General features: G+C 52.7%; 11 protein-coding genes across 11 annotated transcripts; 7 read left to right on the forward strand and 4 right to left on the reverse strand.

The window, feature by feature from the left end:
• Positions 1-87: 87 nt before the first annotated feature.
• Positions 88-2140, forward strand: N7510_006538 (putative protein kinase; the record flags this gene model as incomplete). Its single annotated transcript, XM_056978464.1, has 2 exons — positions 88-1534; positions 1593-2140. 2 exons carry the CDS (start codon positions 88-90, stop codon positions 2138-2140), a joined length of 1995 nt encoding a protein of 664 aa, XP_056834496.1.
• Positions 2141-3010: 870 nt separating this feature from the next.
• On the reverse strand, positions 3011-4545 carry N7510_006539 (sugar transporter family protein; the record flags this gene model as incomplete). Its single annotated transcript, XM_056978465.1, has 3 exons — positions 3011-3625; positions 3686-4342; positions 4393-4545. The coding sequence occupies 3 exons, from the start codon at positions 4543-4545 to the stop codon at positions 3011-3013; spliced, it is 1425 nt and encodes a 474-aa protein (XP_056834497.1).
• Positions 4546-4896: 351 nt separating this feature from the next.
• N7510_006540 (uncharacterized protein) lies at positions 4897-5822 on the forward strand (the record flags this gene model as incomplete). The annotated part of the gene is made up of 3 exons (XM_056978466.1): positions 4897-5271; positions 5325-5572; positions 5645-5822. The coding sequence occupies 3 exons, from the start codon at positions 4897-4899 to the stop codon at positions 5820-5822; spliced, it is 801 nt and encodes a 266-aa protein (XP_056834498.1).
• Positions 5823-6570: 748 nt separating this feature from the next.
• On the forward strand, positions 6571-7714 carry N7510_006541 (uncharacterized protein; the record flags this gene model as incomplete). The annotated part of the gene is made up of 3 exons (XM_056978467.1): positions 6571-6770; positions 6826-6898; positions 6950-7714. 3 exons carry the CDS (start codon positions 6571-6573, stop codon positions 7712-7714), a joined length of 1038 nt encoding a protein of 345 aa, XP_056834499.1.
• Positions 7715-8842: 1128 nt separating this feature from the next.
• N7510_006542 (Gfo/Idh/MocA family protein) lies at positions 8843-10003 on the reverse strand (the record flags this gene model as incomplete). The annotated part of the gene is made up of 1 exon (XM_056978468.1): positions 8843-10003. The coding sequence occupies one exon, from the start codon at positions 10001-10003 to the stop codon at positions 8843-8845; it is 1161 nt and encodes a 386-aa protein (XP_056834500.1).
• A 239-nt stretch (positions 10004-10242) lies between these two features.
• Positions 10243-13187, forward strand: N7510_006543 (transcription factor domain-containing protein; the record flags this gene model as incomplete). The annotated part of the gene is made up of 5 exons (XM_056978469.1): positions 10243-10406; positions 10465-10687; positions 11099-11195; positions 11258-12755; positions 12800-13187. 5 exons carry the CDS (start codon positions 10243-10245, stop codon positions 13185-13187), a joined length of 2370 nt encoding a protein of 789 aa, XP_056834501.1.
• Positions 13188-13663: 476 nt separating this feature from the next.
• On the forward strand, positions 13664-15218 carry N7510_006544 (uncharacterized protein; the record flags this gene model as incomplete). Its single annotated transcript, XM_056978470.1, has 2 exons — positions 13664-13732; positions 13833-15218. 2 exons carry the CDS (start codon positions 13664-13666, stop codon positions 15216-15218), a joined length of 1455 nt encoding a protein of 484 aa, XP_056834502.1.
• A 25-nt stretch (positions 15219-15243) lies between these two features.
• On the forward strand, positions 15244-17898 carry N7510_006545 (lipase family protein; the record flags this gene model as incomplete). Its single annotated transcript, XM_056978471.1, has 3 exons — positions 15244-15564; positions 15892-16090; positions 17054-17898. The coding sequence occupies 3 exons, from the start codon at positions 15244-15246 to the stop codon at positions 17896-17898; spliced, it is 1365 nt and encodes a 454-aa protein (XP_056834503.1).
• A 1115-nt stretch (positions 17899-19013) lies between these two features.
• Positions 19014-20539, reverse strand: N7510_006546 (FAD-dependent oxidoreductase; the record flags this gene model as incomplete). Its single annotated transcript, XM_056978472.1, has 2 exons — positions 19014-20176; positions 20236-20539. 2 exons carry the CDS (start codon positions 20537-20539, stop codon positions 19014-19016), a joined length of 1467 nt encoding a protein of 488 aa, XP_056834504.1.
• A 1506-nt stretch (positions 20540-22045) lies between these two features.
• Positions 22046-23014, reverse strand: N7510_006547 (uncharacterized protein; the record flags this gene model as incomplete). The annotated part of the gene is made up of 1 exon (XM_056978473.1): positions 22046-23014. The coding sequence occupies one exon, from the start codon at positions 23012-23014 to the stop codon at positions 22046-22048; it is 969 nt and encodes a 322-aa protein (XP_056834505.1).
• A 170-nt stretch (positions 23015-23184) lies between these two features.
• On the forward strand, positions 23185-25565 carry N7510_006548 (transcription factor domain-containing protein; the record flags this gene model as incomplete). Its single annotated transcript, XM_056978474.1, has 5 exons — positions 23185-23349; positions 23407-23451; positions 23504-23623; positions 23665-24317; positions 24368-25565. 5 exons carry the CDS (start codon positions 23185-23187, stop codon positions 25563-25565), a joined length of 2181 nt encoding a protein of 726 aa, XP_056834506.1.
• Positions 25566-25582: the final 17 nt, after the last annotated feature.

Here is a 25582-nt window from a genome sequence, read left to right on the forward strand (position 1 = left end):
AGAGCCGCTGTTATTTCGCGGCGTCGCGGTTTCTCCCGGTTGCGGTCGAGCGCATTCCAAGCGGCAAAGACTCACTAGCTTTGTTCGATGGTTGCTGCCGACTCCGGTACGCCGACCGATAGGTCTGGTTTGACCTGTTCGCCCCGTGACTCCCTTAATGCCGCTCCCAGCAGTCATGGCGACCGTACCAAGCGCCCGGAGACGCTCTTGCTCCAGTCGGCCCTTTCAGTAGACGAATTCGCGCCTTCCGTACTGCACCCCGAGAACCTATTCGCGTCGCCGCTCCCCGAGCTTCAAATCCGTACCGATTTGCCCAGCGTCCGTCCGACCAGCTCAGGAAAAGAATCCGATCCCCTCGCCATAAACAGTTTGTCGTCGGGGAGCTTCCCGCATCGTACCCCGAGCCTGCGCGCCCTCGCCGCTCCCATTTCCAGTGCCGGATCGTTATCGCCCGCGTCATTCATGTCATCCCCTCAACTCAACGCCATGGGTGATATCACCCCGCTGCCGTCACCCATCGGCGGCTCTGCCCCATGGCGAAGGGGCGACTTACCATCCCTCTCACGCACGTCCTCCTTGGCGTCACGGAGCGGGTCCAGCTTGCGACTCAGTGATTCCTCCCAGATGCTAGGCCCGTCCACTCGGCCTCCCAACAAACCATACACCGGGCTAGAGCAATCGGGGCGCGAGTCGCCGGTTCCAACCCGTGCTTGGAGAGAATCGACCTCGACACATACTCGCAATCGCAGTTTAAGCGACTATGCGCCCCCCGGTCGTCCGTCGGTTTCCCCGCGACCTATTGCAGTTTCCGGGGCAGGTGGACCAGGTATCACATCATCCTCGAGTACCGACTCGAAATCCAATGCCTTGCACCGCGAACAATATCTGGCCGTTCATCGAGGAATCGCCTTGCCCACCATACGCCCGCCGAGCCCTCCTCGCAGCAGTGGAAGTGGATATGGAGACAACGACATCGAACCAGTCATCCGTCACCCGACGCCGCTCAGTGCCCCCGAAGAGATTTACTCAGTGCGCTCCATTCGTACGGATCAAGCTCGAATTTACCGAAAACTACGGGTTTTGGGCCAAGGCACATTCAGTCAAGTCAGTCTGGCAGCTAGAGTGGAGCAGGGTCATGATATCCAGTTTTCGCCTTCGACCGATGGACCGGCCGATGGGCCCAGCGATATTAAACCCTCTATGTCACAGAAGCTGGTCGCGATCAAGATTATTGAGCATGGTCCAGCTGGTGGGGCGGACGAGGAACGGCTGGAGGTGTCGCTCAAGCGTGAAGTGGACATTTTGAAATCAGTCAACCACCCGTCCTTGGTCCAGTTGAAGGCGTACGGAAGTGATGAGAAGCGTGCTCTACTGGTTCTCGACTATTGCCCCGGCGGGGACCTATTCGAGTACGCAACCTCTGGGCCTCGGCGCATGTCGCCGGGCCTCATCCGTCGTATTTTCGCAGAGCTGGTGGATGCAGTGCGATACTTACATTCCCACTACATTGTGCACCGGGATATTAAGCTAGAAAGTGAGTCTTTCCCGAGTGGTTCCCCGCTGGGAGAGAAGTGTTCTGACAATACCTCTAGACGTTTTGCTCACCATGCCGGAACATGCCATGGAGGCTGTGGATGATTGGAGCCATTACGATCGTGCCGTTGTCACTCTCAGCGATCTTGGTCTTTCACGGCGCATTCCCGAACCCCCGGAAAGTCCGCTTTTACACACACGGTGTGGTAGCGAGGACTACGCGGCCCCGGAAATCTTGATGGGCCAGGCCTATGATGGTCGTGCAACGGACGCGTGGGCCCTCGGCGTGCTGCTCTATGCCATCATGGAAAATCGTCTGCCGTTTGATGTTCTCCCAGGTACTCGCGGCGATCCTGCCAAACTCCGCGCTCGGACGCCGCACCGTATCGCTCGCTGTGAATGGGCGTGGTACCGGTATGCCGATGAGGAAGAGGAGTGGGATCCTGAGAAAGGCCGTGAATTGGAAGGTGCCCGTGAGTGTGTCGAGGGTCTATTGAAACGCAACACTCGGCGTAAAACACTCGATGACATTGCAGCCATGGAGTGGGTACGCGATGCAATAGACGTCCCCGATGGACTGAAAAGAGGTGACAAGGAAGTGCCATAGAGCGGGTCTCCTAATGAACGGCAGTATCTTTCGCTTCCTTTTTGTCTTTTTCTTCTCTTCTTATACATACCTGTTTTTTCTTTTCGTTGGGCGTGTTGATTTCCCAAGGAATATCGGCATATGGACTTTTTTTCTTGTTGGCTAGACTTTTTCTGTTGATATACCCTATTCACATACCATCCCGTGCTAGACACTATGTATCCTAATTGATATGCCATTCAGTTCGAAGAGCAGTCCGAAACCAACCAAATTCTTGCTTCGTGGTAAATAAAAAACATACAACAACCAACAATATGGTCATATTCAACAAACAAAACTGATTCTCTTTAGTATATGGAACTAATACTTGGATTAAACACCCAACTTTCAGCCTAGTTGCATGGATAGTGCGCAGATTTCACATTGGAGTTCTGAACGGTATGCTCATCCCAGTTGTTCCAAGCCTCACTTCCATTGCAGATATAGAAGTTGAATACCCCGGGGTGGACGGACCATTGTCCCACATATTCCATATAAACATAGACGATGAAGGGTCAGGAGTAGACCACCCGTTCTACATATGGTTGTTGACGTATGACTGGACAGAGCTATAATGCAATCAATGCCAGACCACTATGTATGGACAAAGAGACATTGTCTATTATAGGCGAGTGTTGGTTGAGCATGAGTAATCAGTTAAGTATGTAAGTTAACTAACTAACCAACCTTTGTAACGTAATTTGTAAATGAGCTGCACAGATATAATGTTAGCGTATCAGCAGAGATAGTTTTATAGGACCACAATGTCAGATGGCATAATGTGAATTGGGCTGAATAGGACAGAATACTCTGAGAGAGGAACTGTAAGTACACATAAGCAAGGCATCTCCTTTAATCCAAGTGTTCGGCTATCGACTTCTCGTCCATTTGGTTCTGCGCTTCCATATCCACCTCTGTCAGGCCAAACTGACGGCCTTTTTTCTCAGGTCCCAAGAACGTCACGATGATCACGAAGGCCACACAAGCACCGAGGAACACACAGATGACAAGAGCGTAGTTGTATCGCTTAACACCGGCCGTTGTGGACGCAAGTGGAAAATATCTCTCTCCCACGGACGACTGGATGGTTGCCGCGGGGCTGGACGCGAGATTCCCAAGCTGATATGCCGCCCCGACAACCAGTGTGCGGATGCCTGGCGGTGACAACTCCATTAGATGTGTGGGAATGACGCCGAACGCGCCCTGAACGAAGAACTGGACAAAAAAGGCGACGGCTGCGACTTGCAGTCCGGTAACGAACGTGTAGGGATATAATAAGGCTCCGGCGCAGACGCACGACACCATGATGGTAAGCCGACGACCGAATATCTCGGACAGGTAGCCGATGCAAATGCCGCCGGATGCCGCGCCGATATTTGCAACCACTTCAGTGATGGTCATGGCGTTGTCACTAAAGCCGAATTGGTCGATGAGCATCGTCGGGTAGAAGTCTTGAGATCCATGGGCCTAGAAGAGTTATGACCAGTTAGTGAAGTGTCTTTCTTGATCCGATACACAGATACGTACCATATAGTTAAATCCGGCCATGAGCAGGACCATGTAGATGAGCATTAGCCAGTGATCCTTGGCCGAGACTAAGTCTCTGGTGAAGCCACCACCGCGCGGGCTCACCATTTCTCGTTGACGAAAGGTCTGAGTCTCCGGTAACCACAACCGCCAGATGATCAGCAGCACGGGAGGGCCAGCACTGAACCAGAATAAAGATCGCCAGCCCGACGTGGTCGTGCTGACCAGGGCACGCGCAAAGGCCGTTGTGAGCAAATACCCCACGGGGTATCCCGCCTGGAAGAAGCCAGACAAGACTCCACGAGCCTCATCCGGCACGTCCTCGAGAGCCGATGCCACAGCGTTTCCGTATAGGCCACCCATGGCGACGCCAAACAATGCCCGACAAGCCAGAAACTCAGCATATGTGTTGCAGAAGCCAGTGGCCAGCTCTAGCACAATAAACAAACCGCAGTTGGTCACAAATGGCCATTTACGTCCGAACCGGTCCGACCAGACGCCAAAGATGACCGCGCCTGCGGAGCGGAACATGAGCACCAGCGTGATGCCCCAGGTGATTTTGGAGCTGGACTGGTTGAACTCTACTGCCAGTTCGGGCACGAGAAGACTAACACAAAAGAAATCCAGCGATTCCATAGTCCAGGCCGACCAGGCACACTGAAAATTAGCACGAGATAAAAGACACTCAACTTGGAATTAAGACTAACCAGGAAACACGCCCACTGGGAGGCTGTCAGCATGCGCAGGGCTGTAATAGGGTTGATGACCTTGTCCATCGGGGGTTTCAAGGTGGTGAACCGAGCGGCCATATAGCGGCCGATGGTCATCGTTGCATCTGTCTGAATTGTTCTCTCATCCATTGATCACTTGGAAATAATAGTATGATTCTCAACAGGTAGGACTAAATGAGATAAATAGTAACTGATATTATTGCGGGGAATTCTGGGGTGCAGCTCCCTTATCCGAAAGTCTAGAAGTATAGAATTCACCGCTTGCTCACCAAGCTAGGTTTCGCGCTATCTCTCCTGGACGACTTAGGCCGAGTGAGTGGCCTCAACTGCCGACTCCCGGCACTTAGATACCCCGAAGATAGCCCAATAGGAGCGCGAGGTAGATTCTCGGACGATCCGGTGCGAAAAACATAAAACTGCCGTGAAAGAAGAAGCCATTTTGGCAATGGTTTATTCTTGAACGTACGCAAATTAAACAGTATGGACTCTCTAGCAGCCGCCGAGACCCCCCTCGTCTCCGCCATGGACCTCTTCAACCTTCAAGGCAAGCAGGCCCTCGTCACAGGCGGTTCGCGAGGCATCGGGGCCGCTATGGCGCACGCCTTGGCCGATGCAGGCTGCTCGGTCTGCATCGCCCAGCACGATGTCACCAATACGGCTGTCACGGATGCCATCCGGGCCAAAGGGGTGCGGGCTGAGGTCCTCCAGTGCGATCTCAGCAACATGGACGAGGCGCGCGGGTTATTCCCCAAAGCGCTGGAGGTGATGGGCGGCCAGATCGATATCCTAATCAACTGCGCGGGCCTGTTGCACCGGAAACCGTCAGTAGATGTAACCGAGCAAGAGTGGGATAGTGTAATTCAATGATTCGACCTGAACACAAATGAACGGTACTGACCAACCAATAGGTGATTGACGTCAACCTCAAGGCGCTATTTCTCGTCTGCCAAGGTGCCGGGCGACATATGATCCCTCGGCGGTCCGGCAAAATCATCAACGTGTCGTCTCTGAATAGCTTTATCGGCGGTGAGATCGTTGCGTCGTATGCTGCATCTAAGGGGGCCGTGTCGCAGTTGACCAAGTCTTTGAGCAATGAGTGGGCCCGGTATAATATCCAGGTGAACGCGATCGCGCCTGGCTCCGTCGCTACGGACATGTGAGTGTACCTCTCAATAATCGGACGGCCATTTAAATACTACAGCGTGGACCTAACGGTGTGATTGAATAGAAACACGGATCTCCGCTCCGATCCAGAGCAATATGCAGCTCGCGTCGCCCGCTGTCCGGCCGGTCGATGGGGGCTGCCAGCCGACTTTGCAGGTGTGACTCTGTGGCTATCCAGCGCGGCGAGCCAGTTTGTGACGGGATCAGTGGTTGTTGTAGATGGAGGGTTCTTAGGGCGATGACCGGGTATCTTAAAGTGATCTATTTCTGCCTTTCTTACTAGGTCTTGTCATCGTTCCCTTCGATAACTAGTAATCAGAATAAATGACTTGTGCTTTCGGGCCTATTTCTCGAATGACTTGTATTTCTTAGCACTAGAGTTCGACAAGCCATCATAGTGCAGCTGCTATCACCAGTTTCGAGACGTCGTAAGGATACCTGGCGAGTGCTCAATTCTTCTTAAAGAAATCGACTATAGTAAGCGAGAGAAAGCTGATCTTTCATTGGTAGATATCTCACCGACTTCTCGTAAGCTTAAGCACTTTGATATGCTTTGATCTGGCAATGTTTGCCTAGACCGATGAACACACTTGAGCATGCATGTATTATTCGCTGAATGAAATTGGCGTCCACTCATACTCCTCTTCAATTCGAATGGCACATATGACAGATCCCGCATCGCTAGGCCTAGTGTGTAAAGCTCAAAATTCAAAATCAAATTCTTGCGACTATTCCTATGCGTCTCCTCTCTATCATTGGATAGTTTGTCGGCATAAATCATCTAATATCTAGATGGTCATTAGGTAGTTAGTGTATTCCTTCTGTTGCCATATGGCATGATATCAAATGGCCAAAGAGAAAAGGGTTGTACGTACATTATGTCAACTCTATAAATTCTTAGCCCTTCCCCAGGCAAAAGAGGCTGTTTTTCCTTCCCCGTGCTCGTATCGTCTGCAATTAATTTTTCTCCTCCAATTCACTACTTCAACCATGCAGCTCTTTCCGGGTCTTGGGGTTTTCCTTTTAGCCACTTACACCGCCTCCGCTGTTGGCAACCCCCTAGTGGGGCCAGTCGACATAGTGGAATGTTTGTTAGTAGAGGTCGTAGTCCAGGTCCTAGACGCTTGTAGCACTGCTACTCAGTTCTGTGAATCACTACTGGCTCCTACGATCACTGTTTCAACGACTACGTAAGTACATGTGTCATGGGTTTTCTGTAGAGATTCGAGGCTCAATAGTAATTAGTACGGCGACATACTCAAGCTGTGACTATACGTACACCCCTCAGCCAACTACAACTTCGGCACCGACATCTAAGGTGAGACACAAGACCTTCGAGTAATAGTTTATACCACTCACTTACTTCAAGAAATCCACCACCCCATGCCCGACCCCCAAGGCTCTGGAGGAATTCGCCGACTGGCAAATCACTGAAGCATGCCGGTGCCTCCATATTCCATCTACTGATATCCCAACGATCACGGCCACGAAGACATCGACCACCACCACCACTCTCTGTCCAGTTCCCACATCCTGTGGAAATGAGGGTGTACAATGGGCATACTATTATTTTGGCGAGGGTAACGTTCTGCCATACCACAATGGTGGCGAAAACTACATGTTTGATGTGACTGCTCTCAAGGACACCACGCCAGATGCCACCGGAACGACCGTGTATGTTGCGGAAAGTGGCACCTCATATGGTCCCACTATAGACATCTATGGGACCCAGCAGACTTTTGACTACTTCGCCCTCAACCAGCGCGGGTATATCTACGCAGAGACCACAGGCACCTACGTCTTCACCATTACAAACATCGACGAAGTCGCCTATTCCTGGGACAACACGACTGCATACTCGGGATGGGATGAATCCAATTTTGAAGCATACACTTCAGACAATTCACCAACGACCGGAAATATCTATAGTATGGACTTATTATCGGGGCAATACTTTCCCATTCGTATAGTTTCCGCCAATGCACAGGGTGCATCTAACTTGCAGATCTCTATTACTGCTCCGGACGGCTCGGTCATCCTTGGTCCTAACTCCTCGGCTTCCCCGTATATCGTGCAATACTCCTGCGATGGGACTTCAGCCCCGCTGTATCCGCCGTTCGGCTCTGAGACTTGACATACTCTCTCGGAGGGGTTCTACAAAGAAAGAGGGAAACATAACCAAGCCTGACTATGTGGGGGATTCACTATGAATTCAAGTGATTAGTCGCGATGGCCATTTCAATAACAAAAGTAGCCATAGAAGCGGATTGTTGCTCACCATACCCATTGCTTGCAACCATACAACTCTTGACTATGAATACAAAAATAATTGCCCGTCATTTGCATGTACAGGGAAAACTAATCCGTATTCCATACGGTAAACTACATAGTATATCGTGACGCAGGTTTCCATACTTCGGGCACTGAATTCTCCAAATTAGAAATGTGGGCAGCTAAGTGTGACACCGGACAAACTGGAATTACTTTGCATCCTCTTCTTCGTTACAAATCTGATAATTTTTGGACTATGCGGTTGGTACCCTATTTTCAAATGTAATATCCAACTCCTGATATGTTTTATACTGGGTCTATGACGCCGTCGGAGTTAGAGAAGTAATAGATTCACGGTAATGGGTGGTATACCTCTGGCAACCGAAAGTAAATCCATATCAATGAAAATACCGAATTTTTCCCAAAAGCGAACAGGTAAACATCAGTCGCGATGTGGTGATGCTCACAGAGGCCAGCCGCAAATATAAATATTGAAGATGTCGGATCGTATATGCAAATAACCAGCGGAATGCTTCAATTTGCTACGGTTCCCCTTTCTTCTTTGATTCCTGTTCCCGCCGTGCCCTCATCACCTCTTTAATCAGCTTCATCTTCTCTTTGTTCCCTTTTCCCTTCGTGCGAGCTCTTCAACCTCGACTGGTTCAGCTTCATACGCTTCCAGATGTTCCGGAATCTCCTCGTACTTTGCGTCCCGGTCGAATAGTTCCTCTAGTTCCTCAGCGATTTCCTTAGGGAGTCGTAGTTGATGCGGATTTCATGGCCGTCCATGCTCAAGCAATCGCTGCGTGGCTCGTAGAAGACAATTGTAGAAGAAAAGGACCGTAAAGTTGGCTAGGTAGAAAGAGAGGGGTTGGAAAAACGTAGACCCCTTCCTGGATTTACACAGACACCCCTGATTCTTAGGTTTACAAGGTAGCCGCGGCTTTTTGGCGCTCAATTTATCATCACCTGGCGTGGTGGTGTAACAAAGCTACCGCTCCAACTCTGGCACGTCGACCCACGCCCGCTTCTCCCAGCTTTGGATGCCTAGCTCCGTCAACTGCACGCCCTTGACCCCCTCGAACAGGCCGTTGGCCCACGGCTCATCCTTAACGACATGCCGCAGGAATAGCTCCCACTGCACCTTAAAAGCATTGTCACACACCTGATAGTCTGGCACGCGCGTCCAGCCGTCGCTATACCGGACGCCCGAGTCTACATCCGGGTTCCATGTTGGCCGCGGTGTCGCACTCTCATGTTGCGCCACGCAGTCGCGCAGGCCCGCTACGGCGCTGCCCTTGGTGCCGTCCACCTGCAGCGTCAGTAGGTCGTCACGCCGCACGCGCACCGCCCACGATGAGTTGAAGTGCGCCATAATACCACCAGCGAGCTCAAAGGTTGCGTACGCCGAGTCGTCGGCCGTGCAGGTATACGGCTTGCCCTGCTCGTCGATGCGTTCCTTGACATGCGTGGCCCCCGTGCAGGTCAACGCGTGGATGGGCCCAAACAAGTTCGTCAACACGTACTGCCAGTGGCAGAGCATATCGGTAATAATGCCCCCGCCATCCTCCTTGCGGTAGTTCCAACTGGGCCGTTGGGGCGTGACGGGCCCCTTTCCATCAAAGACCCAGTAGCCGAACTCGCCGCGGACGGAAAGGATCTCGCCAAAGAACCCGGTTTCAATCAGCGTGCGCAGCTTCACCAGCCCGGGCAACCAGAGCTTGTCCTGCACGACGCCATGCTTGACGCCAGCAGCCTCCGCGGCGCGGTACAGTGTGTACGCCTCGGCTGAGGAGATGCCGATGGGCTTCTCGCAGTAAACGTGTTTGCCAGCGGCGATGGCCCTAAGGACGGATTCGGCGCGGCGATCGGTCGTCTGCGCGTCAAAGTAGATGGTGTTGTAGTTGTCGGCGAGGCAGGCGTCTAGGTCAGTTGACCAGCGGGACACGCCGTGCGCGTCGCCTAGGCTGCGTAGCTTGATGGCATTGCGGCCCACGAGGATCGGATCCGGTATGATGATCTCACCATCGGCCAGCTGAATGCCTCCTTGCTTGCGGATCGCGCAGATAGAACGGATTAAATGTTGGTTGGTGCCCATCCGGCCGGTCACACCGTTCATGATGATGCCCACATTATGGATTTTAGCAGTCATGGTGAGGTTGTTATTTTCATAGATCAAATAGTGGTGGATTAATCTCTCGACTGTCTTATGGTGATATATAGCAGACTCCCCATGGTGATGGAGCGTTGTTAGGCCGACTCCAGCATCCACCGGAGCCGCGGACTATCTGTCGGACACAGACACACCGAACTCTATAGCCGGGTATATCATAAATAATAGATTCAAGACCAGTGAACTATGATAATAGTCGATTCGCTTCCCATATCAGCATGCGTGACGGCAAAAAATCCGTGTTGGTCATCAACGGCCCCAATCTCAACCTGTTGGGCACGCGCGAACCACAGTTGTACGGCTACGAGACCCTAACGGACGTCGAGGCTGCGGGAAAGCAGCAGGCCGAACAGCTGGGGGCTTATGTCGAGTTTTATCAGAGGTACGTCTGAGAATTTACCTATGGTATGGTTCGGCGGGGATGTTGATGGCTGTCCTAGCAACTGGGAGGGTGCCCTCGTCGACAAGATCCAAGCCGCAAGAACGGACGGCACCGATGGGATCGTAATCAACCCCGGCGGTTTTACGCACACGTCGGTGGCCCTCCGTGATGCACTACTCGGCGTCTCGATTCCGTTTATTGAGTTGCATGTCGCCAACATCCATGCGCGGGAGGAGTGGCGGCATCACTCGTACTTTTCAGATAAGGCCAAGGCCATTATTGTAAGTTTCCTCGAGAAGACGTGGAATTGTTCTCACAGTATCCTTCTGCTAGGTCGGTTGTGGTGCCGCCGGGTACCAATACGCCATTGAACATGTGGTCAACAAGTTTCCGGAGAGACATCGAGAATAATATTTTTTTCTACAATGATTAGCTTATCGAGTCCATAGCCCTCTGTACGGCGGGAATCCCTCCGATGCGGGGAAATAAATCGCGTAGTGGCTTCTGTTTCTTTTACCCCGAGACTTACCCCGAGTAACGCACACAATAACCATAATGGATGCACCGGTGGAGTCGGTGCTTGCGTGCAACTGCTGTAGGAGACGCAAACTGCGGTGTTCCCGCGAACTGCCCACCTGCAGCCAATGTAGGAGAACCGGTAGGACTGACCATGAGAATGAATGGTCTTCCAGGCTGACGGACGGACAGGCACCGAGTGCGAGTACAAGGGGGAGAAATGCAAGCCGGGCATGCGACCAGGGGTCATCGAGGCCATCCATCGCCGATTGGGTATATTCATTATCGTCCCTCTATAACCATCTTCTTTGCTATTACTCACTAGTAAACTATAGACGGCCTAGAGAAATCCATCGAAGAACTGAAGTCGTCCGAATCTAGCAATGCTCCCAAGTCTCAGGAACCACACGACATGGTCCGTCTGGCCAGAGAGCTGCACCGGCTCAATGAATCCGCCCATCTCGTCACCGGCTCACCTCACAAACGCCGTCGGATTGACGACGATGCTACTGCTCCTGTTCCCCAATACCCGGGCACACCCTCCCTGCCGCCAGAACCGATTCTACAGGCCATCATCGAGGCGTACTTCTCACACTTGCACCCGTGGATCCCCATGCTGCAACAGGCCCGCTTCAGCCAGCGTCTGGCCGACCCGGCCACGCGTCCGAAGCTCCTAGTCATCCTCCACGCGATGGTCGTCGCCGCCACGCGATACGTCGACCCGGCCTGCGTCTCCGGGCCGCTCCCAATGCCGGCCGAACGGGAACAGACGCGCAGCTGGGTCCTCTCGACGGCCATGAGCGCGCTGGTCATTGAGAACCTGCAAGCCTTAACTATCATAGCGTTCAACGACATCGGCAACGGTGAGGCGATGCGTGCGTGGGCCATCATCGGCTCCCTGACACGCACCGCCGAGTACCTCCAACTGACCGTCGAGAAGGATGGGCACGACGAGCAGGGTACCCCAGACCGAGCGTCCCTCTCCCGGCCCTTTGTCTCGCTGCCGCCCTCGCCGGGGGAGCCTTGGATCGAACGCGAGGAGCGGCGACGGGTGTTTTGGAACATCTTCAGCTTGGATCGCTTTTGCTCCATCACCACAGGCTGGAACACGAGCTTGACGTCGGATGACGTGTGTCGGCGTCTGCCCTGTGATATCAGTCTGTGGTGGCAAGACGAGCCGGTTGTGACGCCGTATTTCAACATCTGGGATAAGTCGGCCGGGCGGATCGGGAATCCCATCACCTTTCTCCCGTCCCAGTATACCAACAATGACAATTCCCATCACATGAACAAAGGCACCAGTCCGGCAGAATCCAGCCACTCGCCGAATCAGCACTCGCCCACAATCAACATGACGACGGTGGGCGCATTTGCGTATTCGATAGAAGCGACAGAGAGTCTCAGCCAGGTGACGACTTACTTTTTGCAGCAACGGGTCGACATGCGCGATCAGCATGAGTTGGGCAGCTGGCTCACACGCTTCAAGGAGCTGGACCTGCGCCTCATCCACTGGAAGATGCTGCTGCCGCAGAAATGGAAGGCCGACATGGCCCGTCAGGACAGCCGCATGGATCCCAATCTGACCCTCGCCCACGTCTCTCACAACACCTCCATCATCCTGCTCCACCAGCCCATCGCATTTCCCGCCCCCAGCTGGGCCTTTGCTGCCCGTCTACCCAGCGCCTGTAGTGCGGATACTTGTTCGGCCGCGGCAGTCGAGGTTGCAGCCATCGCCCGCAACTACCTCAAGACGCTGCCCGCGAGGCTCCCCGTGGCGAACCTGTTGGCATTTTGTCTGTTCATCGCTGCCCGTGCTCTCCTGATCCACTGGCAGTATTACCCACCGGCAGCCCTGGCGCCTGAGTTCCCATCCCTAGTGGGGAGTTTGGACGAGATGTCGAGGCTGTGGAGAGGGTACGACGAGGGCCGCCCCCCTCGGACCTGGCAGGGCGGTATGCGCAGAAACTGCGAGATCTACAATCCCGCTGCCTCAAGGAGGAGCTTTACTGTATCGATCCATCGGGATATACCGCTGAAGTATCGGATTTGGAACAGCCGCCAGTGCAGAATGCGGTGCCAGATATCTTGCAAAGCGTGGACAGCGTGCCGATTGGTCAGATTCCGGCTCATAATTCAGTGTACCCGACTGGCACTGGTGATCTGAATATGATATCGCAGATGTTTCTAGACCCCAAGTTTATGGACATGGATCGTATCATCAGCTTCCACGATGGCATGTTCAACGCGGATGATTATGCAGTATAAACTTGTCTATACCACATGATATGTATAAGAATCAATTCAAGGAGCCGTACAGTTTTGGGGGAGAGTCATCTCTCGAGTGTGTTGCCCTGCAGAAAACATGTTAGGGCAAGCTCACCAGCTCACCCTTGATTCTGCCTGAGGCAGCCCCAACCATCCACTGGGTACGCATACTGTCTACACTGGCAAATAATATCTCTCATAATCCCCAGACACCTCACTGTGCACCAGAATAAGTGAGATTTGCACCAGAACAATACCATGTAATTGGAGCTGACAACGGCCCGTCTGCGATTGGGGCCGCAGCCGGTGGACCCGCCCGGGGAGCAAGCACACCAACTCCGGCCGCCGCTCTTTCGCTGGACCCCGGCATTTCCTCCGCTCAGCATTATTATTCTCGGCAACCTTCCGGTGGTGTCATCTCCTCCTCCTCCCTCTGGTCTTTGGCGTGAATCACCTCCCGCCTCGACATCTTCACAATGCTGCTGCCCCAGACTCGGGCACGGATGCCCGCGGCTCTTCGGAGCCTGTCCCGGTCAAGCGCGACAGTGTGAGTTGCGGTAGAGCTTGAGCTTTGACAACAGAACCACTGACTTTTTTTCTTCTCTCTCTAGTCGGACTCTCTCGACGACACTCTCGCGCTACCAGAACGATGATAAGGCCCTCAACAAGGTCTCGCGGCATATCACCCAGCCCAAGTCCCAGGGTGCCTCCCAGGCCATGCTGTACGCGGTCGGTCTCACGGAGGAGGATATGAACAAGGCACAGGTGGGGATCTCATCGGTGTGGTTCAATGGAAATCCGTGCAACATGCACTTGCTCGACTTGAACAACCGGGTGCGCGAGGGTGTGCAGAAGTCCGGCTTGGTCGGCTTCCAGTTCAACACCGTGGGTGTCAGTGACGCGATCAGTATGGGCACCAAGGGCATGCGCTTCTCGCTTCAGAGCCGAGACCTGATTGCCGACTCCATTGAGACGGTGATGGGTGGCCAGTGGTACGACGCCAACATCAGCATCCCTGGCTGCGACAAGAACATGCCAGGTGTGCTGATGGCTATGGGCCGCGTCAATCGCCCCAGTCTGATGGTCTACGGTGGCACTATCAAGCCCGGGTGTGCTGCTACCCAGAACAATGCCGATATTGATATCGTCTCGGCCTTCCAGGCATACGGCCAATTCATCACTGGCGAGGTCTCCGAGCCCCAACGTTTTGACGTCATCCGCCATGCCTGCCCCGGCGAAGGCGCCTGTGGTGGCATGTACACGGCCAACACCATGGCGTCGGCTATCGAGACTATGGGTATGACTCTCCCTGGATCGTCTTCCAACCCGGCCGACTCCCAGGCCAAGTACCTGGAGTGTCTGGCGGCTGGTGGAGCGATCAAGAAGTTGCTGGCCGAGGACATCCGCCCGCGCGATATCCTGACTCGTCAAGCCTTCGAGAACGCGATGGTCGTTGTCAACATCACCGGTGGCTCCACCAACGCTGTGCTGCACTTGATTGCTATTGCCGACTCCGTGGGCATCAAACTTACCATCGACGACTTCCAGGCCGTCTCGGACCGCATCCCCTTCCTCGCCGACCTGAAGCCCTCTGGCAAGTATGTCATGGCTGATCTGTTCCACATTGGTGGCACACCGGCGCTGCTCAAGTTTTTGCTCAGGGAGGGCCTGATTGACGGCTCCGGTATGACCGTCACCGGTGAGACGATGGCAAAGAACCTGGAGAAGTATCCCGATTTCCCCGAGGATCAGAAGATCATCCGCCCGCTGTCCAACCCGATCAAGAAGACTGGTCACATCCAGATTCTGCGTGGCTCGCTGGCCCCGGGTGGCAGTGTTGGCAAGATCACTGGTAAGGAGGGTATGGCGTTCACGGGCAAAGCCCGCGTCTTCGATGATGAGGATGACTTCATCGCTGCGCTGGAACGCAACGAGATCAAGAAGGAGGAGAAGACTGTGGTGGTCATTCGCTACACTGGTCCCAAGGGCGCTCCCGGCATGCCTGGTATGTGCTGTCTTGCCATCACCTGAATCGTTACTAACAGAGCCCGCAGAGATGCTGAAGCCCTCCTCCGCCCTGATGGGTGCTGGCCTGGGGAATTCATGTGCCCTGATTACTGATGGCCGTTTCTCCGGCGGTTCTCACGGTTTCCTAATTGGTCACATTGTCCCTGAGGCTGCTGTGGGTGGCCCCATCGGGCTGGTTCAAGATGGCGATATCATTACCATCGACGCCGAGAAGCGCGTTCTCGACCTTGAAGTTCCCGAGGCGGAGATTGCTGAGCGACGGAAGGACTGGGAGGCCCGTAAGGCGGCCGGAAAGCTGCCTGAGACTGGTCTTACTATGAGGGGTACCCTCGGCAAATACGCCAGGTCAGTTTCCCCTGTCCCTTTTTTTTAATAAAGAGATTCAGTGCTGATATGTGTCACAGAAATGTCAAGGATGCCAGCCAAGGCTGTATCACCGACGCTGTAGAGTAAATGGAATCGTAGGGTTGAAAGGTCTTCCCGGGCGTTGACTCCGGCAAAAAGCGATGTATTTATTCAGGCCTGTGCTATATGATATCAAAAATGTCCAACAACCTATAAAGAAATTTATTCTGTTCAGCCCATACTTTTGCTATCTCTAAGAAGAGTCGCCACTGAAGAAGGTATTTTGAATCTGTTCGTGATCAATTTTCACCTTAAGCATCCCACAATCGAGCATCAGATTGTCGATCACCGCCATGGGATCTCCGATTTGCTCCCTGTTGAGGCGGTGCTGCGCTTTGACCCGTCACCATCCAGCGTTGTGGCGGTGGTCTCGCGGCCAGAATCTACAAATCAGCGACAGCTCCAGGGTCTCGTTTCTGGCCGATTCAACCGAGCTGAACTCAGTGGTGCTGAGATGGACCAACATCAGAGTTGCCTCCGCTCACATCAGGTTCATCTCCTGTCTTCATCCAGTCGTTCTATAATGGTCTTCGGGTTGTCAAAACGTTCGAGGCGGACGTACAGCTCAGAGCAATGTGCGCTGGACCCATGCAGAAAGAACGATGATTTGCAAAGAAACCAAATCTACGCGGCTCCGACTTGTCCTCACTCTGTCGACCTCCTTCCATGTGCCTCACACTTCGTGTCATCTCATCCATACCGAGACCGTGGTCCGATAGCAGCAGCTTCTATGGCTCAACTACCTCCTCCACAAGTGCCTGTACCTTTAGTTCTACCCACTCCAAGTGTTCAACCGGCCATTTTGCCAACGTCGCTATCTAGTCTGACAAAATGGACTAACACTACATTCAATAATCCGATATCTGATATTCTAAGCCACACCATTGGGAAGGCCAATGCCACAATCCTGGACCTCGACCATTTAATTCACCGAAGCATCGAAGGTGGTGTGAATGTGCGGGATACCCCGTCTCGGGTGTTAGACCAGGTCATCACATCGATCGATATGGGCTCCTTCAGTGGTAGGGAAAGGGATCTCCGTAAGCCAAGTATACCAAAGGGGTCAACCAGCTATTGATTCAAAATCCAGTTGCCGGTTTCTCGCTTCCATTTCGTACAGATATGAAAGATCACAAGTCACGCAAAAAGCCGAACAGATCTGGATCAGTGGATTATTTCTGCAAAGTATATCTATACGACAACTCGCGGATGCCACCCAATCTTCCGAGACTGAAGCTGTACGTCTATTTCAATAAACACGAGCGACCAAGCTAATATCTGATTGAGATCTATACCAACCTATCCTCTACTCCGACTCGCAGCCCAGTACTCGCGGCGCGTATACGACAGACCTGTCGGCAGAGAGCGACATACCTATGTTGACGCCGATTGGCGCCAAGGAACCAAGGCTATGGTCATCAACTCTCTGCCAGTTGACGATATGAACACGATCGTCTTCGCCATTCGTGGTACACAGAGCTTCCTTGACTGGGCTGTCAATTTCCACACGGCGCCAACCTCCCCTGCTGGGTTTCTCGATGATCTCTCTAACTATTGTCATGCTGGGTTCTTATCTGTAGCACGCAAAATGGCCGGTCCCATTGCGGCACGTCTGCGCGCCCTTCTAGCTGAAGACCCTTCTCGCATGTCCTACTCTCTTCTGATCACTGGTCACTCCGCTGGCGGAGCCGTGGCCAGCCTGCTGTATCTGCATCTTCTATCAGAATCACCAATGGTGCAATCTGACCTCACTCATCTTCGGGGTTGCTTCAGGTCTGTTCATTGCGTCACCTTTGGGGCACCACCTATATCTATCCGCCCGCTACAACAACCAAATTCGCCAAGTTTCCCCAAATCGAAGTCTTTATTCCTCTCATTTATTAATGAGGGCGACCCTGTGACTCGTGCTGATAAGGCGTACATTGTCTCTTTGGTGGATTTGTACGTTACGCCTGCTCCAGGGATAACACTCCATCGGCCCAGTGATAACAAAATTGCGCCGGCACCAAATCACTGGCGCGTTCCTCCCGCCACTTTAGCCAATGCAGGCCAACTCATTCTGCTTCGTGACCGGAGTCCGTTGAATGGTCCTTCTACAATTGCACCAGCTCGAAACCCAGGCGGCCCTCCCCTGCCGCGTCGTGAGCTTTTTGAAGCGTGTGTGATCAATGACGCTCAGCTACGAGGAGTGGTCTTCGGAGACCCATTAATGCATGTGATGGATCTTTATGCTCGCAGGATTGAGATACTCGCTGGAGGTGTCTGGAGGGAAAGATAACCTGGACTTGTAGATGGGTTGCACTTATGTTGAATATATAGTTCTTGTCCTAAAACAGATGGTATAGCAGGCCGCCATTATGTATTACTGAATGGAATTAATCTTGAATTTTTAAACACTCTCTTGTAATAACTGAACTGGAAACTAAATACTTTTCAATTTGACTTTTACAGCAATGAAAGCAAATTCATCCAAAATCCAAATAACAACCTAGAAAGTATTGGTCTAACAAGATTTACATTCCATTGGACGGTTGTTGTCTCACACGAAACCAAGCATCCTTTTCAACATTCAGAGCCAGAGAACATTCGTGACACATTCCAGGCCTTTCATCGCGCCGCTCATTTTGTGTGCCTTTTCGCGGTAGGGAACCCTTCATAAACCCGGAACATTTCTGACGTAGGTGCAGAGGCAGGCCGGCTTCACTACACAGTTCGCGATGTCCACGGTAGCTATGATCACAGAGGGCATAGGTGTAGAAATGTTGATTGCACATCCGTGACTCGGGTACCGGAGGACCTTGAGATAATAGTTCTGTAATAGGATTTATTGTAGGTATATCTCCTTAGAATTGCAGAAAGCCTTCCTGAGATTTATAGAGTGCGGGGATTTAGTGTGCTGTGTAATAGACAAAGAACACATATACAAAGTCAATAATATGCCCAATGTTTCTTGTTGAGATCCTTTCTTTGTTATGCACATGTGAAATATGTTTAATCAATAGTCTCACACAGAATTAGTCTACAAATTTGTACTCTCTCAGTTACTCAGCCACATTAGCTTGATCTCAGTAAACATGATAACAGTGATCGATGAACACAGCTAAATGCCCACGTTGCCTTAACTAGGCTAAGTCGGCGCATCGTCAGAGAGCATAAAAGTGAGATCCCGTATCAAGAATTCAATATGGTTGACTCCAAGTCCGGACATATCTACAGCATCCCGGAAAACCTCCGGTTTCATTCGTCTGTGCCTCACTACCCAAAGCCCTGTTCTCCCGCAGTGCTATTATTCAGATACTAAGATTTAATATATACCTAGGATATAATAACCGTCTTGTAAGGAGGTAGTATGTACATCATTATTCACAAGTGGACAGTCATGGAGACCCACATCTATTGAGACGCCGGAGCAGGGCTCTGCGGATTGCGGAACACATTGTTGGGATCGATGTCTTCCTTGATCTGGCGCAGTCGCTCCAAGTTGGTGCCCCAATAAGCCTCGGGCCCGTTGGGCATGAGGGGGTCAACGTAGCCTGGATAGGCGGCATAGGGAGCACCGTCAGTGCTGACTAGCGTATTGACATTTTCAAGGAAGTCGATCTGAGTCTGTGTAACGGGTCCCAGCAGGTTGATGGTATACGACTGCAGCCAGAACAGAACATCGCGATGTGCGTACGAAGTCGCATGGGTGGGAATAGTGTTGGTGAAACCACCCTGGAAATCAAACAGCAGGAACCAAACCAGGGAGCCCTTGTCTGCAGTCTCAATGTAATTGAAGAGCTTATCGATTGTCTCGTCCGACATCAATGTGTCTTTCGTCCACGAGTTCGACTTGGCGTAGAAGTTCGAGGGAACACCGCCGCCTAGCTCCAGAGCTGCGTCCTCAGCCCAGGACGCGACCAGACCCAGCCAGCTCTCAATGACGACGGCACTGCCATTGGCGCCAGGGAAGTGATCGTCAATACCTAGCTTGTCAAATTCCTCCATACTCCCGAAGAAAGTCCCCGTGATGATCAGGGTTTCCTCAAGCAAAGTGAGCGTAGACGCCAGCTTCCAGGTCAGGTCAGGGTTGGACATGTAGGCTTGCCACTGCTTGAATAGGGTGGCGCGCATCTCCGCGGTGCCAATGTCCAAGGAATAGGTGTATTGCACGGCAGTGCCGGGCTGGGGCTCGGTCCGGACCTTGAATGCGGTGACAATTCCAAACCCAGACGCAGCACCTTTGATAGCCCAGAAAACATCTTGGTTTTCAGTTTCGGAGGCCCACACAACGCTCGAGTTGGCCAACACCACTTCAGCCCCGATAATGTGGTCCAGAGCCGCACCGAACTGTCGCGAGGTAGGACCCAAACCGCCAATTGTAAAGTGTCCGCCCGAGCCAACCTGTGGACAAGTTCCATGCGACATTGCTCGTCCTCCGGCATCAGATAGACGTTGCGTCACATCCCCCAGCAGAGTACCGGCTCCAATGGTCGCCTGCCATGTAGTTTCGTCCATGGAAAACTGTTGAATATTTTTGAGGTCGACAACAATTGCTCCGTCCGTTCCACCAAGGCCTATTGCAAAATTCTGTCAGTTCATCGTCAAAAATAATCATACACATGCTCCAGCATACCATAGTTTCCATAGCTATGACCACCGCTCTTGGCCTGGACATGGTATCCACGGTCTGCGGCACATTTCACAATGGCAGCAACCTGCGCCGATGAAGTAGGGAAGGCCACGGCAGCCGGGGTCACGGGAATATTCAGGTTGTATGGGCTCACATCCGAGATCTGGTATAACGGGTCGCTGGGGAAAGCGACATTGCCGCCTCCAGTCAGTGCGGAGTTCAGACACGACTCCAGGCCATCACCACCAGCTGCCAGAGCTGCCGGTGTCGCCCCCAGCGCGAGAAGAATATTTCGCAAGAAACTCATGCTTGTTGGTTAGGCAAGGTGCTGATGCGACCTGCCGTCAGGGGCTACCGGTGATGGATCGTAGCCCTTTGATCGAACGAAGGGTGCGGAGGGCCGAGGTGTTAAAAGAGCCGATCCGATTGTCAAAAGGAGAACACGAGGCGCGACAGGGAGAGAGCTACCTATTATAAGGCCTTTCTACTCTGGCCAGGGTCCCTTTTGAAATGCGCCACTAGGGGATGCGCCACGGGTCCCAGCGGCCGTAAACAAACCCATCGGAGAAATCAACCCGACCAAGGAATGTGCGAGATCCTCAGGGAATCCTTAACGTGCTAGGTGGAGAACGATGTCCACTTCCACGCGGAGTGTCAATTCTGTTTCCCAAGAGAGTAAATGCGACGGCACAAGCTTGCTAGGCACGCAGAAGCGAGCCATCGGTTATGACCTTGCCCCAGAATCGGCTCGGGGAGTGTCATAGGCTGGACCTTTCGGGCAAGTGATGAACATGGCCTATGCGCCACTATGTATTATCGTAGCCAGGCGAGATGCACATCTCACAGTAGACTGGTCATGGATGCGGCTAGCCTGCTCGCAATCTCGCCTAGTGGCGTCGATCTTTCGGAGGGGGGTTTCGCACCCAGGGGTAGATCAACAGGGCTCCCCAACGCTCGGGCCTAATGAACACCGCCAACGCCCTAGGAAAGCCAATCAATACGTCCCGCAATAGTAATGTCACATTGTAGTTCCAGCCGAAGTTAGAACCGAGGAATTTCAGGATCTGGAAGCATGTGGAATACACAATACTACCACCCCACGACTAATGAATGTTCTGAACTCGCATCTTTGATATGCAGCCTGATTTATGAAGCTTTGTTCTAAGGAAGTGGTTCGAGACCGGTCTATCAGCAGTATCATAGACAACAGATCCAACAGGCTGGTTCTCGGTGGCATTAATGCGGAGAGTAATCCAGGCGAGAAGACCGTCGCTTAATTTGTCGCCCACATACAATACTGCCTGATCGGGTCGATGCTGGCTTTCGCGATCTCCGGTAGGAAGACGTCAACGGCGTTGGTGGTATACTTGTTGGGGTCCCGATTGTACGGCCATGTCTTATAGATCTATTGCTTGAGAGACTCGTCGAAGAAAACGTTTGTTACGTGCGAGGCGTGCGCCTCGTACAAATCAGAGAGTGCATTGTTCTTTTGAAGGGTGGCAAGATCCATCTTATAGCACATTTCTGCAGAAGCGAATCGTTGTTTCCAACTCTCACAAAGCGGGACTTGCGGTCTTGACAAAGTTGGGAACTTCGACCAGCATGCAGGTTGTGTTTGACCATGGCTGTTACGCTGCAGAACCCTGCAAGGCCCTCCAGAGAAGACCTGACGACACTATCTCTCAAACAATCAAGCAGAGTGTGGCAATTAAAGATAAGTGGGGTTATACATTCTATATACCATGCCACGCCGACTCTAAAAGAACGTGGGGGCTTGACTCGAATTATATACAAGGCAATAGGCCGCATCTGCTTAGATCCGCGGAAAGTAGTTGGCTTCCTTGGTAATATCAGGACCAAAATGCGCCGGTTCCATCTCGGACTCGAACGGAATTGGTTCTTGCAGTCGCGTATAATCACCTGGCTGATTGGAACCATTGGGAATCCAGAACCGCTTGTCGAGCCGGGTAAGGGTCAAGAGGAAGAGAATGACGATTTCAAGCGTGAAGTTGAAGACGAAGAAGCAAGCCTTGGAGTCGTACCAGGCTGGGTTGGTCATTGGACGCTGAGGGCTCCACATCGCACCGGCTTTGAACCCGGCGATGAGCATACACAGACATGAAGACAGGGTTATAATGATCACCTGACTTCTTGCACTACCCTCACCGAACGTCTCCTGCTCCTTGGAGCGAGGTGGTAAAAGCGCTATGGCGATCTGGACGATCGGTAGGCAGGTGAAGGTAAGCAGGTAGGTAAGCGCAGCGAGCTCGACGTCCCGACACTGGGCCTGAGTGTGGGGGTTGAGGGAGTATAGAGAGACAACCATCGCGGTAATCACCATGATCAGCGCACCTGCGATCGAACCATATAAGACCTTACTGCCAATTCGCAGAACAGGATTCCAGCCGATTTTGGGCTGCCTTGCTCGCAGAATGCGTTGAGCACAGATGAAGTTGATAATGTAGACGATCAATACGCCCGCATTAACCATGATCTGCGCAGCGATGGCGATTTTAACATTGGTTGGGCGAGTCGCCCAAGCAATGCGCAGTACCAGTGTCGTTGTCCGGGCCATGCAGAAACCGAATAGCACCGCCGACATGACGAACTTCTTTCCTCGCCGACGATTCCGCTGAAAGATGGTCATGTTCGTCGCGGCGAAGCAGAGATAGAGGAACATGAAAACACCGCAGACTGGGATGTCGGGAACTGTCGTCGGCAGGCCGCCAAGCCCAGCTTCCTTGGAGGGATACGGTCCCCCTGATCGTATTTGAAGCGACATTGCGGGGGCTCGCCGTCAGAATGCTGCACAGAGGCTGTGGGAGGGCACAGAATGCGGAGGATGGAATGTGCATCCTGACAGCCCCTGGACTCGGCTGGACCCTCTTTATACGCCGTCTGTTCGGCCTTTGCTGGGCGCGAGACCGACATTATGTGTCCCGCCGTTCTAATATGACTTTGATCAGGCTCGAGCAACAATCTTCCAGGGCCGGTATACCGGCCGGCGATCACCGACCGCTCAGCAAATCAGAGAAGCGAGGAGGCTCGGTCTCGGACCGGTTTTCGTCCGCGGACAACCGCTCTTCCGCTGGCCGAAATAACGTCGCCGTCTACTTCGTCGCATATCTGCTCGCACTCATATGATTGCCTACCATTTCCTAAAGATGCCATCAGATCAAAATTCCCGATGTCGGAAAGGGACCAAAAGCTGTACGGAATGTAAGAGGTAGCCACAACATCACCGTGGTCAGCAGCTAACCACCCATATCAGGCCGACGACGGAAAGTTCGTTGCATTCGCGTCTCGGAAGACGCACCAAAGTGCCGAAGATGTGAAGAGCGAAGCTCCGAATGTGTGGCGCAAACGTATATCCCCCGGCCAGCGGAGTCGCGTCGGTCTTCACGATACCGGATTTCTCAGCTGGAATCACAGGTCGACAGCTTGACCAAAGCCGTGCATGGCATCGAGTCAAGACTTGGGTATCAGATAACTCGGCCACCAAAGCTAGTAGCTCCACCGAGCCCTGGAGCCGAAAGCTCCGACGGTAATTCCAGCGTTTCAGACATCCTCGAGGCAGATCAACCGTTGCATCTCCGGTCACTCTTTCAAAACGACTGGCTCAGCGTAGACTCTCGACAACAGGATGAGCAGGCAGCAGAACGCAGGGTGAAAGCATCCACACACCTACTTGAAACTGCCAGACGGGCGCTGCAAGTGCTAATCCCGCCGCGAGAAGAAGTATCAGATATTTCCAAGATGGGGCCTGGCTGGCTTACCATACAGAGTGTCATGCTGCCTCTGCCATTTACTCCTAAGTCCGAACCAGAACTTCTTGAAAGCTACGAGGAGATGAGCGATCCCGACGTGGATCCCATCCGCCTTGCCTCGTGGCTACTTACCATTGCCCTCACGGGTCAGCAAGCGCCTGCAGGCAACCACAGTTCAGGCACACAGCATGATATCTGGCAGCGGCGATTAGCCCTCTCTAGAGCCATTTCCGAGACGGTTGATAGTACAATTCTGTGTCATGATAAATTAATTGGTACAACTCGAGGGCTTGTAGTATTCATGCAATTCATTCGACTGTAAGTACATCTGGCTGGGGGTTTTTTGCCCCAAACTAACAAATTGACAGTCTTATCGGCCAGGGCAGTTTCCAGAAAGCATGGATTCGGCTCCGCCATGTCATTGCAATCGCAGAATTAATGGGTCTTCCTAAGACCTTCCACGCTACGCAACACAACAAGACCACCGGGATTGATGATGACCATACACAACTCTGCCGGGCCCAACAGTGGGAGTTAATATGCTCTGCAGACCGACTGTTAAGCATGGTCATGAACATTCCCACGGACACCAGCCGACATAAACAGACCAACGAGCCCGCATTGATCATTGATGGCGTTGTCCAGCCGGGGGTGTATCTTCGAAGATTAACCGACCTTGCCGGCAAAATCCAGCTGCTAGACGACCTGAATTTCGCGCCCGAGTCTAGCACCGAACTGTATACCTCGGCCCTGGAGTTGGTTCGAGAACTTAGGGCTCTGGCCTCGCAAACCCCAGAGTCCTGGTGGGCGCGAGGCACGGAGCGCGTCGAAGCAGATCATATAGTGCAGATGATGCACTTTTACATCTCGATGAGAGTGCATTTACCCTTTACTATGCGCCCAGATGCCGGTGAGGAATATTTCTACCACCGTCTAGCCTGTATGGACGCGTGCGAGTCTATTGCGCATCGATATCTCTTCCTCCGTCGCAAGCTGCCGCCTGGTTTCTTTCTATTGGGCATATTGGACCTCCAGGTGTTCAGCGCAACGGTTGTCCTCCTCCTCACTAGTCACAGCTCGTCCTCGACCAATCGCTTCAACCTGCGCATCGACAAGACCCGGATCGACACGGTGGTTGGCCAGGTCATCAACCTCATGCGCGAACGATCAGACGGTGCCCCAAACTCAGACTCTGCTAAGAACGCAGCCTCCACCCTGAACGCACTGAACCATCTGCTCCGCGAAGACGACAGCGGGAACCAGGTGCATCAATTAACCGTCAAGGTTCCCCTTTTAGGCAAGGTCCATGTTCGACGCAATCCCCAGATGTGGCAGGCGCCCAAGGCCGACAAGCCCTGGTTCCAACCCCAGCCAGATACCGGAGCGTGGAAGCTCAACGAACAGGTCTTTCCTGCGTCTTTTCAAGGGAATCCGTCAGTGGGAACTACGTGGGGTGCGCAGGAGGACTGGCAGCTGGACCGATTGTCCTGGTCCATTGAGAATAGCCACGAGAATTTATTCCAGGATTCTCTCATGATGGACACATTCGACCAGTTTGCTATGTAGCAGCACAATTTACGTGC

The sequence above is a fragment of the Penicillium lagena genome (assembly GCF_028827675.1).
Source record: "Penicillium lagena strain IBT 129212 chromosome Unknown utg000003l_segment0_segment0, whole genome shotgun sequence".
Taxonomy (NCBI): domain Eukaryota; kingdom Fungi; phylum Ascomycota; class Eurotiomycetes; order Eurotiales; family Aspergillaceae; genus Penicillium; species Penicillium lagena.